The 12598-nt window shown below is 39.2% G+C and overlaps 2 protein-coding genes across 7 annotated transcripts in view; one reads left to right on the top strand and one right to left on the bottom strand.

Moving 5' to 3' along the window:
* The window catches only part of LOC138738742 (uncharacterized), a 44932-nt gene that overhangs the window by 21405 nt on the left and 10929 nt on the right, over nt 1-12598 (bottom strand). The window lies entirely within an intron of this gene.
* Nucleotides 1-12598, top strand: part of tmco3 (transmembrane and coiled-coil domains 3) — a 39603-nt gene that overhangs the window by 18505 nt on the left and 8500 nt on the right. For 4 of the 6 annotated variants that reach the window (XM_069889552.1, XM_069889551.1, XM_069889555.1 and 1 more), the window contains 5 exons: nt 1468-1596; nt 3421-3513; nt 4723-4909; nt 7445-7562; nt 10417-10612. In XM_069889552.1, coding sequence (XP_069745653.1) covers nt 1468-1596; nt 3421-3513; nt 4723-4909; nt 7445-7562; nt 10417-10612 — 723 coding nt within the window. The remainder of the gene's footprint in view (nt 1-1467; nt 1597-3420; nt 3514-4722; nt 4910-7444; nt 7563-10416; nt 10613-12598) is intronic. The other 2 variants (XM_069889553.1, XM_069889556.1) reach the window with 2 other exon arrangements.

The raw sequence follows: 12598 nt of genomic DNA, 5'->3' as shown, positions 1-12598 counted from the left end.
GACATTGCAGATGACGTGGATTTGTGTAACATAAAATCACAATATGGACTGTTTTCTTGGGTCGCTCCCGACAATGTTTGTCCATGCCGTATGCTTCTGTGTTGTTTTTTGTTTTGCATCTTACCCTCGTCCACAATTGATATCCAAGACTCCTTAAACCTGCTGTCCTTGTCTTTCATACTCACTACTAGATGTGTTGGAATGACTGACTTTTCAGATTTGGACTAATCTGCAAGCAGCTGCTCCCATTCTACTTTTGTAGGATCTTGTTTTGTATATAAGTAATGGTGGTTCTGGTCCAGACTGAGGAGAATGGAGACATGGCACTCCTACGGGGTCCTAAAGCCATACCAATAGCTCCATGCAAGTTATAAATGGCCTATAGAAGTGGGTAGTGCTTTTATTTTTAACATCACCAAACCATTGAGGTCTGTGCCCATGTTCTAGAGTCCTGACCATGAGGGTTGCAGGCTCTGTGCAATCAGTGGACTGGCATAGTGCACCAGACCAAGAGAACACCCTCTCCTCCTTCCCTAGCCGAGATGGGGAAGTCTGGGGTAGTACCTTGCAGGGAAGATGACCACAGCAGAGGATCAGAGGCTGAAGGGCACTCACAAGGCTGTGGATTGCTGGCTACTGGTTTGTGAGGACCAGGATTTGTGAGGGTGCCAATGGCAACATGAAACGTCAAGTTTGATTCGCAATGATGAAGCAAAGAGGATGTGCAGTGGGGAATAACATGGCAGATTGAGTACAGTGTGAGGTTACCCACTTTGATGGACAAAATAGAGGTACTGAATAATTTTAAATGGTGAAAGATTAGGAAATGTTGATATTCAAGGGGACCTGGGTGTCCTTGCGCAGAAGTTACTAAAGGCCAATCTGCAGCAGATAGTCAGGAGGCAAGTGATATGTTGGCCTTTGGTGCAAGAAGATTTGAATTAGAGTAAAGATATCTTCCCGCAATTATATTCGGTCCTGGTGAGACCATTCCTGGAGTTTTAAAGGACACGTGAACATTTTCAGCAAGCATTCATTGTTGGAAAGATTTTTGTTTAACTGGAAGCATGAAAGTCTGCAGACACTGTGGTTGAATAAAAACACAATGCTGGAGAAACTCAGCAGGTCAAACAATGTACTTTATATAGCAAAAATAAAGATATATAACTAACGTTTTTGGCTTATGCCCCTTATTTTTGTTCTGGCGCCTGTCTACATTTTGTCATACCTTGATGAAGGGCTCAAGCCCAAAATGTTGGTTAAGTATCTTTATCTTTACTATATAAAGTACATTGTTTGACCTGCTGAGTTTCTTCAGCATTTGTGTTCTTACTTTTTGTTTAACTAGCAGGATTAGCCTGGCATATACAAATCACTGTGAAAACCAAATGGTGAATTTGTATATTTCTATCAAATATATAATTTTATTTAATGAATTCCTAAGTATTAAACATGATGTATTTGCAGGATATAATCTCGATTGTTGTATTATCGCTACCTTGTGGCTGGATTTGCACCATGATGGGCCTTCCTACGATGTTTGGTTATATAATTTGTGGAGTGCTGTTGGGTCCTTCAGGGCTAAACTATATCAAGGTACAATTACTAATATAGTACAATGATGAGTTCTCCTCCTTTGCATTCTCTTAGGACAAGGAAATTTTGTATCTCTGAAATAAACCTTGCACTATAAGAGAGAGTTGCATTATATTCATTAATATGTACATTGATTTATGGGTGGAGGAAAGAGGATTGTGCCAATTTTCTTTGTGTCCTAGGAGTAGTACCAGTGCAAGAGTTGCCTTGTGCTAGTAACATGAAGGAAAACATCCCATATGCCTCTATAGGTGACTTGTTGACTTGTCCATCTACTTTGTAGGATCTGAGGAAATACACTTACATCTCTCTCTCTGTCTCTGTCTCTGTCTCTCTCTCTCTCTCTCTCTCTCTCTCTCTCTCTGTCTTTTTTTTATAAAAACTGTATACATTTTAGGACTTCTGTGGCCTCTATGCATTTGCACTGACTATTCCAGTTAATATTAGGGCTTTTGATACGCTCTCCACAATATAACAGTCCCTTTTTTGTTCAAACTTCATTTTAAGATCCTTCTAACAACTGTAATTGTTCCTTTACCCCTCCCTATTTAATCACTTTTTACCATTTTTGAAAATCCTCTGACTAGAAATGTTAACCTACCACAATCTGCCCTACCAAGTCACAATAGGTGTACAGGGTAATATGCTTTAATGAGCCTATTGATGCCTTCAGTTTCACCTATTGCAAGGCAACCCTGCCTATCCCCTTCCCCTTGCCTCCGTACAAGTATGGTCTCAACTCGCTCAGTCATGATAGTGTCTCACGATGAAATGTTTACTACCCTTCTGCCTCCTTCTGCCTCACTGATGCTGCTTGACTTGCTGAGTTCCTTCAATAGTTTCCTTCCAACATCATCAGCCTCTTCTTAAGTTCATCTGTCCCATAGACAACATAAATTTAGAAATATGGCATGAAGCACAGGAGATTCATATTGATTCCATGTTAAAAATCTGTTTTCCAAACGTTGGCTGCATTCCAACTGGTTTTCTAATTTTCTGCCTTTCATCTCCATCTTTTGCTTTACTTCTGAATATTTGCTCCAGTTCCCTGCCCTCAGTCAAGGCTAGATTGAGGAACAACTTGTCAACCTACAACTCCCATCTTCCCCAGAACCAGAGGCCAAGAGGCAGCACAGTATTGCTGTGAGTAGAGTTGTCACCTTGCAGCTCCAGTGTCATTCATTATGAAATTGTGACACAAATGGCTCCAGGCATAATTACGTACATTAATAATATAATATAAGAGATTATTATATCATTTGTACTGAATAGTATCCAGTACAAAAGGAATATAGGGAAATGGATGGATAAATGGAGTTATGTGAACATTTCGGCTTTAAGAGCCTAAAAATAAACTTAAATGAAGCTAAAAGATTTTGGGAGGATTGGATGCCATGAAGGTAGGGAAGATGTTTCTGTGATTAAAAGACTAAAACATGGGGCCATAAAAATTCAGTAGGGAATTTGGGAGAAGCTTATCACAGAATAGAGAGAATTGAGATGGATGACAAAGATCTGTATACAATGTGAAACTGTAGGGAAATTCACCATGAAAGTTTGTTTTGGGTTTAGAAAAGGGTTCTAATGATATTGGTCAGCAGGATTATTTCTGGATTGAGATCACTAAATAGAAGATGCGGCAATGGGATTCTTTCTGGGTCACAGTGCAGTTCAATTTGTATATAGCAAGATGCATTCAAAGGGAAGCTGAATAAACCACCACGAGGGATATGGAAGTGGGATGAAGAAGGGTGCGAGGATATTCTTGTAAGTAATTAATTCAACTTCTCATGATGTTCCTGGTTTTTTACTTTTTTTTGACAGTCTATTGTGCAAGTGGAGACTCTTGGTGAATTTGGAGTGTTCTTCACTTTGTTTGTCGTTGGGCTCGAGTTTTCACCTGACAGGCTGAGAAAGGTATTGACTGTTTTTATTCAATTATCTTCTGTTTGAATGAAGCAATCTTTGTATTTATTCTTGAATGCTTAATTTGAATTATTTATTGCCAAGTTATCGAGATACAGTGAGAAGGTGTGTTTTGCGTGCTATCTGGACAAGTTGATCCACATTCAATTATAGCAAGTAGTGCAATATTAGAACTAAAGTACAAGGTGTAGTGTTTCACCAAGTCAAAATAAAACAGGATGAGGTATTGTTGTAAGTCGGAGTGCAGGCTGTAGTGTAAGTCAGAGCAAAGAGTAGGGTGATACAAAGACAAATTGCAGGGTATGGAGAAAAGTACAGTTAACAGTGCATGGCATTGGCTTTTACAAATGAGAGGTTCATTTTGGAGTCTGATAATATGAGGAAAGGAACAGTTCTTAAACCTGGAATAGAACAGTGCCAGTAATTCTGGTGGTGCTAGAGTAGAGATATAAGAGGGTAGAACAATTGTAATGTATATGTATTTGCCAGGAACATCTTGCAATATGTCGCCTTACTCTGCTACCAATTTCCCAATAATTCAAAAAATAATGGATGCTTTAATTGTCATAAAGTCCAGATGATGTAAATCTTGTTGTGGTGACCAATCTAGCTGAGTTCAGGGTGTCGTTGCAGTTTGCTGATGTCTGTAGGTAGCTGTCTCTGGTGCACTGCTTATTGCAAGAGGCTTGATATGAATTTCCTGCTGAATTAAATCCAACTAGGCATCAGTTTGATCCAAAAAAAGTTTGTCTATGTGGATGACTGAAGGGTATATTCTGCTGGTGTCAAATTGCCATTTTCATGTTTCCTCGAAACTGCTAACAATGGCACTTACATCTAAAGCCCGGCGTTACTCAGTACAGGAAATCCACAAAGAGAAATACAAAAGCTGCAGATGCTGGAATCTTGAGCAAACAGATTTGGTGGAGGAACTTACCAGATGACTCCTAACCATAATCTTTAGGATCTTGATGATATTTCAGCAACTTTCACATCCTTGTACACTTTTTGGACTTGATTGTCCCTTCTACTTTGAAAAAGTCGCCTTGTAATTCAGAGGATGTGCACGTTGTACATTTGGGTTTAACATTTCTCTTTTATCATATCCTCAACTTCAATCGCCAATTAAATTACCAATTGATAAGCCATTACTGTAGCTGAAACATTTTTAGGCATTGTTTTATGTTTTTCTGATCTTAGGTCTGGAAGATTTCTTTGCAAGGTACCAGTTATATGGCATTCCTGATGATTGCATTTGGATTACTCTGGGGACATCTGTTGAATATTAGGCCAACGCAAAGTATATTTATTTCCACATGTTTGTCTCTATCAAGCACCCCTTTAGTGTCCAAGTTCCTTGCTCTTGGTGCCAAAGGAGAGAAAGACGGTAAATTTTTAGTTTATTTTCACGTATCCCAAAATATGTTTGTTTTTTCCGCTATCCAATCATTGCAAAAACATCACCGGTGCCATTTTCACTCTCCAGTGCCATTTTGGATTTTAAAAACTCACAGAAAACCACCTGGTAAAAACAAAGTGATAAAATTAATTGTTTAACCTAACTGGCAAATAAAGATTAATTCACTGCAGCTTCCTGCCACTCCAGGAACTGCTTGATAATCGGTGGGTGAATACCATAGCGTTATGGTAGAGTAACATCTGGAAGCTCTGAGAATTTATTGCTGAAAGGGGTCCTGGAATTGGAAACGAGTATGTGTAAGTTTTGAATTTATTTTGGCCGTGCTTGGGGACATAGAAGGTAATGAAAGGGGAGGATGAAAATATCGAGTTTATTTTGAAGCCATTCAGAAGGATGTGGAAGAAGATCCTCAGGGCTATATATTGGTACATTGCATAACATTCCCCCACATTCTGAGTACTCCAATTCCTACACTCACAGGTGTGTACTTCTACTTCCTTCCCTGTTGTCTGCTGATATGCCAGGGACATGGCATGAAAATGTGCCTCTTGCTAACAGTATGCAGCATTTGATAACCCATGGCTTGCTGTGATAATGGTATTGGGTGGACTTGGTGGGGGGGGTGGTGAGGTGAAGGGTGCAGATGCTTAGCACTTAGATGTGGAACTAGGGTTTGCACCCTGGCCAACATAGTGATTGTGGGGTATTGCTGAAGACTGGGGGTCTGGAAGCACCTTCTCCATTACCGACTGCTCCTGACCTTATGGTCTCTCTCATGATCATCTATTGAAGCTGGTGGAACCTACTGTTCTCTCCATTTGCCTTCACAGCTCTTCCCAGCCTAGTTACAAACTTGTCCTGTACTCACCTGGTCAATCAGAGTGAACCCTGTGCCTCAACATCTTTAGCATCACCTAGCCGCACTATTCATCCACCAACCCTCACAGCAGCCCCTCCACACAAAGCTGTGCGGTGAATCATTGCTGCAGGAACATTTAGTGGTAGCCTTGGGTTTACGCCAGGTTCCCAGCACAATAGCACTGCCAGTATTACCATTCAATGCTACCTTTTAGCACCAATTCCATTAGAACTCTCCTTCCTGGAAATCCATCCTGTATAATACATGAACTGCCAGTATAGAGAAATTGACCAAGATCGACTGATTCGGGGTTTATAAAAGGATTGTAGTGTTATTGGTCAGCAGCACTGTTTTTGGATTGGAATTATTAAAGAGAGGATGAGGCATTGGGATTCTTTTTTGGATTTATGTAGTTCTATGGGAAAGGTTAACATTGCATTAATTTTGGATTGGGTTAGCAGCAAAGTGTTAACTGTTGCAAATGCAGTTGGAGGTGGAATGGAGTTGGCTACATTCTGTGCTAATTTATAATTGGGACATAAAATATAATTTAGTCATCTTATAATTAACGATGTGGCACAGAGTCTGTTGATTATCAGTCACTTGCGCTAATGCTACATTCATTCCATTGTTTATTCTCCTTACCTTCTCAACATCTCCCCCCGGATTCTACTACTCACTCACCTACACACTAGGGACAATTTACACTAACCATTAACTTACACTAACATGTTTGAGATGTGGGAACAAACTGGAGTACCCAAAGTAATCCCATGTGGTCACAGGAGAACACGCAAACTCTACACAGACAACTCCAGAAGTCAGGATTGAACCCAGGTCTCTGGCACTGTGAGGTAGCAGCTCAACCAGCTGCATCACTATGCCACCCATGCCTTTTTGCAGCAATTACATGTGCATACAAATGTCAGACAGCAAGTCCCAGATTCCTGTTTATCTGGAGCTAGACAAATACAATAATATTCCTGATTGTCGCAAAAGCAGGAAGAGAAGTCTGTTCATGTCATTCCTCACTGCACTTTGGGCCTGGGCATCCTCCAACAGCATATTTCTTCTGACTTTAGGATCTTAAGTGTATCCTCCAGAATTGTGGCTAGCTCTGATGTACCCTACATGTCCTGATGGTAAGAGTTCTGGTGAGGGCTGCAGCAGCGTGGAGGCTGTTGGTGGATTCACCACTGTTGGGGAAATACAAATCTTTTGCATCGCTGGTTAATGAAAGAGGATTTTAGCTTGGCCTATCCTTCTGGAACTAAGCAGACAGCTAAAATTGTCAGAAGACTTGGCATCCTATATCTTTTTTTCCTATTGTTTTCATTTTTAATCTGATGAATTGATTGGATGGCTAGGGCACTTGTTAAGCAGAATGGCTCTGTGTTTGGGAATGAATAATTATTTTAACTGGCGGAAATATTTTATTTTGCACCAGCTTCAGAGAAGTAAAATCTTCAATGCACTTGTTTCTCAATCAGAGTGTCCAGTCTTTCTGTTATTTTTGCATAACATTTTGTACTGTGCTGGTGATCTCTCCAAGTGAGATAAAATTTTAAAAGAGTAATGAAGCAGGTTAGTTTTGTTCAAGAGCCATGCATGCCTTTTGATATGATTTTCCTTTTGCTGAATAGGGGATGCGGATTATAGCAGTGTGCTGCTTGGAATGCTGGTGATGCAGGATGTTCAGCTGAGTTTATTCATTGCTGTGATGCCCATGCTAATTCAAGCAGGCAGTAGCACTGCTAACAGGTGAATACATATCAGGTACCTATGTGAATAATGTTGATTCCAATGAGGTCACTTCTGTTTCCTGCTCTTGTAAAGTAAATGTTTTGCAACTGTTCCTCCTGGGAACTCGTTAACTATCAGCAGAGCCAACGAGCAATTTCATGAAGGCAAATTACTACGGACTCGGATTGGCACTCTTCCCTAAATCCATGAATTTAAAGCAATTTGGTCTCTGCATGCGATACTATGAGCTAATACCTCCACTTAGAAATGGTTAAATAAATTAAATATTAGGTGTTCCGATTGTCTTAATCATACTTGGGGTAGGGTGCAAAGATTCCCCACAGTGTCTGCATGTGGTTCTGAAAGAAACACTTTATTCTGGGGCTTAGGATATTAGCTGTTAGTCCCAGAAACCCATGGCAATCATCTTCCATTTATCCAGCTATAAGTTGTGATGTTTGGAAGGTGCTGGGAAATTTCCATCCTCACAACTGTAAACATTGTGGTTAAAGAAGGAAGTGAGTATCAAAAAGGAGAGTGTAAACATTGAGAGATGAGCAGGAGAAGTGATCAAAGTTAAGATTGCTTGATCATGGCAAAGTTATATGACAGGAACTCCAAGGAGATTAAATGTCAAAAGTCAATATTCTGTGGGGGTGTTGAGGGTCCCATTAAAGAATTAAATATCTGCTTGGGAACAAGTACATATGCGAGATCTTCGACACTTGTATATGCCAAATAATTTGTGATGTACTGGTTAAATATAGAAAAATATGGAGAGAAAACAGACACACGGACACTTTTTTTAAATATATATTGCACCAACCTAAAACTTTAATTTAGGTACACGTTGTGCTTAGAAATGTCAATTGCACTTCTGTTTGAACAAAACAAATTGTTCTTTTGCTTTTCAAATAATCATGCCCTTCTTTGCTAGAATTTTTTTATATTCTAGAAACCTCTGCATTCAATGCACAATATACTTTTGGATAATTTTGTATAAAGACAATAAATTGGAATAAAAATATTCTATGCTCCAGAGAGGATCATACTGCCACAATAATCTACCATGGAAGTGTTTGTAAATTAGACATAGTGAAATTGCATGGTCTTAAATCTCCAAGTTCCATGTACTGCTAGTGCTTCCATTTCACATTTCCCATTGGTCAGTGGACTCTCCCATCAGTCAGGGCACTTTTCACCCCACAAAGAGGAGGTAACACCAACTCCTCTCCCATTGGAGAATAGATTTCTGCAGTTCTGCCTCCTTTTTAGACGAAGACTTTTTGCACGAGTTACAAAGGTGGGAAAGGGGCTCTAATGTACTCAAGGTTGAGTAGGTTGCGTCTACAGGGCACCCTTTTTTTCCTCCCCATAGCAGTGGGAAATTGTTCATCTAAAGCAGTGGTTTTCAAATTGCCCCTCCTAAACTCACATTTAACCTTGCTCTAAGTGCTCTGTGGGATTGCTTAAGGTGGTGAGTGGAAAGAAAAAGGTTTGAAAACTACTGTTTAAATCGTATCTATTGAACTCATTATGGGCACAATTTCATAACTCCAAAGAAAATGGGCCAATGACAATTTTTCTCAAGCAAAATATTACCGTAACAAATGAGTTTAGAGCAGTGATTCTTAATCTTCCCACTCACATACCACCTTACTAATCACAGAGCACTTATGGCATAGGGATTATTTAAGGTGGAATGTGAGTTTGGGGTTGTGGGGGAGGGGGAGTTTGAAAACCACTGAACTAAAGAATAACAATTTTTACATGCAATAAAATTGGGTGTTTGTAAGTATTTTATATTTGGGTACAGGTGCTTTCCAGGATAAGAATGATGACTTGCAGAATTTTGACTTTACACAAATTCCCCATACCATTTTAAAGCATTTTTCAAGCAAGTAATAATTATAAAATGTTTCATGGTATTCATCAATGATTTGGTAGCATGACTGATCTATTATTTGTGGGGAATATAAGGGTAATTTCTGAATGAAATTAGAGAATTATGGCAAGAGTATGAGGAGCGATTATTGAAAACGGTTATTTCTAACTTCCCGAGAAATCAGATTATGGACAGTTCCAAGAACTCCCTGCAGAGAAATTATTTTAGCAAGCCAGTTTGCTTTCAGTTATTGAGTTTTCATTTCAACTGTCAGTTTGACATCAAATAACATAAATTGAATAAAAGTGTGGGTAATTAGAAAAATGCCAGTGGATTTGTTGAACCCCGGACCATTTTTATAAATTAGTTGCTGAAATATTACTCTCACAATGGATGAAACTTTCCAATACATCATCATTTATGATATAAATGCACATGGACGTATCTGTAGGTGTATCTTCCCAATAGTGTTCACTGAAAAGGATCATATTAAATCAGTACTTTAAGGACACAAAATCCAGATTGTGAAACTGGATTAATGGATTGCTCATGGAGATGGAATTGAACTGAAATGGGCTGAATAAGAGAAGTTGTCTCTGAGATATAGTTGTATATTTAGAAACAATCTACAGTGAAAACTGAATTGTGTTTCAGAATGTTGGAGAACATGCATAAATCTAAACGTTAACTGCTGTGGAAAAATGGCAGAAAATTGTCTTTAGTAGCAGCCAAAGAGAGCTAAGATATGGATACTAATAATATGGATGGTTATGACCCACGACCAATGGCCACCGAACTGATTTGATCCTGTAGAGTAGTAGCAATATCGCAAACATTGTGTGGAAAGTGAACAGCAGAGCAAGGATAAATACAATACTTTAACAAGCTACTGACCATAAACCCCAAACTAAAAATTGTAAATAGTTATTATGCATATTTCAAATTATTTTGGAATGTTTTCACAGGTTTGTCTTTCTTTCTTCACAGTGTAATTTTAGAAATACTGCGGATTTTCGCTCTTATTGGTCAAATTCTATTTTCCTTGGCTGTGATTCTTCTGATGTCTCTTGTGATAAAGACTTACCTCATTGGATCATTTTACAGAAAACTACAGACTGAGGGTAGAGGAAATAGAGAGATACTTGTCCTAGGAATATCTACATTTATCTTTCTTATGTTAATGGTAATTATGTTTATTTTGATTAAAGTTGTAGCACTTTTAGTTCACACATTGAGGACAGTAGAAATGAATGAAAGCTTCGATCCAGATATTTGGAGCTTTCAATGTTTTGGAGAATTACTTAAAAATGTATATTCAACAGATTTCGACAAGGGGCTTGTGTTTAAATAGACCAATGTTTTGATCAAAGTGATAAATCCTGCCTCATTGAGCAAATAAAACTGTCTCCAATTAAAATAGTTTTTAAACATTTGATGAGAATGAATTGGAGAACCAGGAGCATCTTAACATCAAACACAAGTGGATTAGAATCTCAAATAAAAAGAAGCAACTCGAGATGTCTGAATTAGAATAAATGGTGAAACTCTTGATCTAAACAATAGGTGGTGAGTAGAAGGCAAAGGGCTAATAGACTTAGCTAAGCATGACATGATCATATAGGGCCCAAAAATTCAAGGCCCCACCTCAGAGAGCCACAAAATGAACTTACCAAGAGAAGGTTCAGTCAGCATCTGTTAGAAGGAGTATTTTGAAGAACTCCTCACCACAACTCAATTCTTGCCACACCCTTGAATTTATGCCCAAGCGCACTCTGGTCCACCCGCCACTGACCAACAAGTCAAAAATCCATTAAACAAGTCCTTGGGAGCAGACATTTTCCCTGCAGAAGTTCTTAAATGTGAACAGGCTTTTCATTCACAGTTCTTTTTTTTTACAACACAGTAGCAGCTGACTCTGGCCATTAATTGAAACCTGTGTGATTTAATTAACCTCCAACCCCTATGTTTTTGAGGGTGGGAGAAAACTGTAGATCCTGGGGAAAACCCATGTAGGTTACAGGGAGAACATACAAACTCCTTGCAGACAGTGGCACCTCTTCCATGGCTGAGAAGTACCAGGGATTTTGAGTAATCATGACTTTTATTTAGAAAGGTTTGATTGCGTAACTGCAGAGGGATCTTGCTGCTATTTATTGCAGGAAAAGTTATTGTAAGCATCCTTTCAACTCTACTTCGTCAGGCCTAAGAGTTGTTCTCTGAATCACATTGTGGTTTCTGACTATCGGAAACACAATGGATATGATTTTCATCGTGCATCAAGTAGAAAGACGAGGACCAGCATTGACCAATCCATGTGGCCTTCCTGACCTTGGGAAAATATTTTGACAGTCAATTGAGAGGGACGGTGAACTCTTGTTTGCAACTTTGGCTGTTCTCTTGAAATTTGTCTCCATCTGGTATCTGCTTCAGATGATCTGCAACACACCCAGTCTCCGGCAGAATTACATCATCCAGATAATATTTTTTCAATATACCTGTATTTTCTTATTCTCAGTTCTCAGTTCCTCAAAGCTTTCTGCCAGAGAGGTGCTAATGTACAAGATAAGTGTGAACCACACACCCATTCTCATTATCCCCATATCCCCACCAACCATCCACACTAAATGTAATTTACAGTGGCAAATTAACCTACCAGCCTATGTCTTTAGATTGTGGGAGGAACTAGAATGCCTGGAAGAAACCCCCACAAACAGTGAGAATGTTCAAACTCTGCACAAGCAGCACCCAAGGTCAGTACTGAACCCTGGTGGTCACTGTGCCTGTGCAGCGTCAACTTTAAATAGTTGCACCTCTACGCTGCTAAACTGGGGAAAATAAGAATGGGATTGAGCAGAGTGGACGTGGATTTATGAAATGTAATTTATGTTTAACAAACCTCTGAGTACTTTTGAGGTTGTAACCATCTGAATGGATGAAGCTGAACCAATGAATATAATCGATCAAAGGGACCAGAAGTAAGATGACACATGTGGTCTCTCACATGGGACTGTGGGTGATGTTCTGGCATTTATTGATTATCAGACCAAACACTGGAAGTAAAATTGTTGGGTTATCAGACCAAACACTGGAAGTAAAATTGTTGGGTTATTTTCAGATTCCGAGAACACTCCAGGGATTGGGGCTGATGCCCTAGATGTTCAATCCAGAC

Source organism: Narcine bancroftii, chromosome 7 (genome assembly GCF_036971445.1).
Source record: "Narcine bancroftii isolate sNarBan1 chromosome 7, sNarBan1.hap1, whole genome shotgun sequence".
Classification (NCBI taxonomy): Eukaryota; Metazoa; Chordata; class Chondrichthyes; order Torpediniformes; family Narcinidae; genus Narcine; species Narcine bancroftii.
Note: the sequence above shows the minus strand (reverse complement) of the source record. Positions and strands in the feature narration are given on the sequence as shown.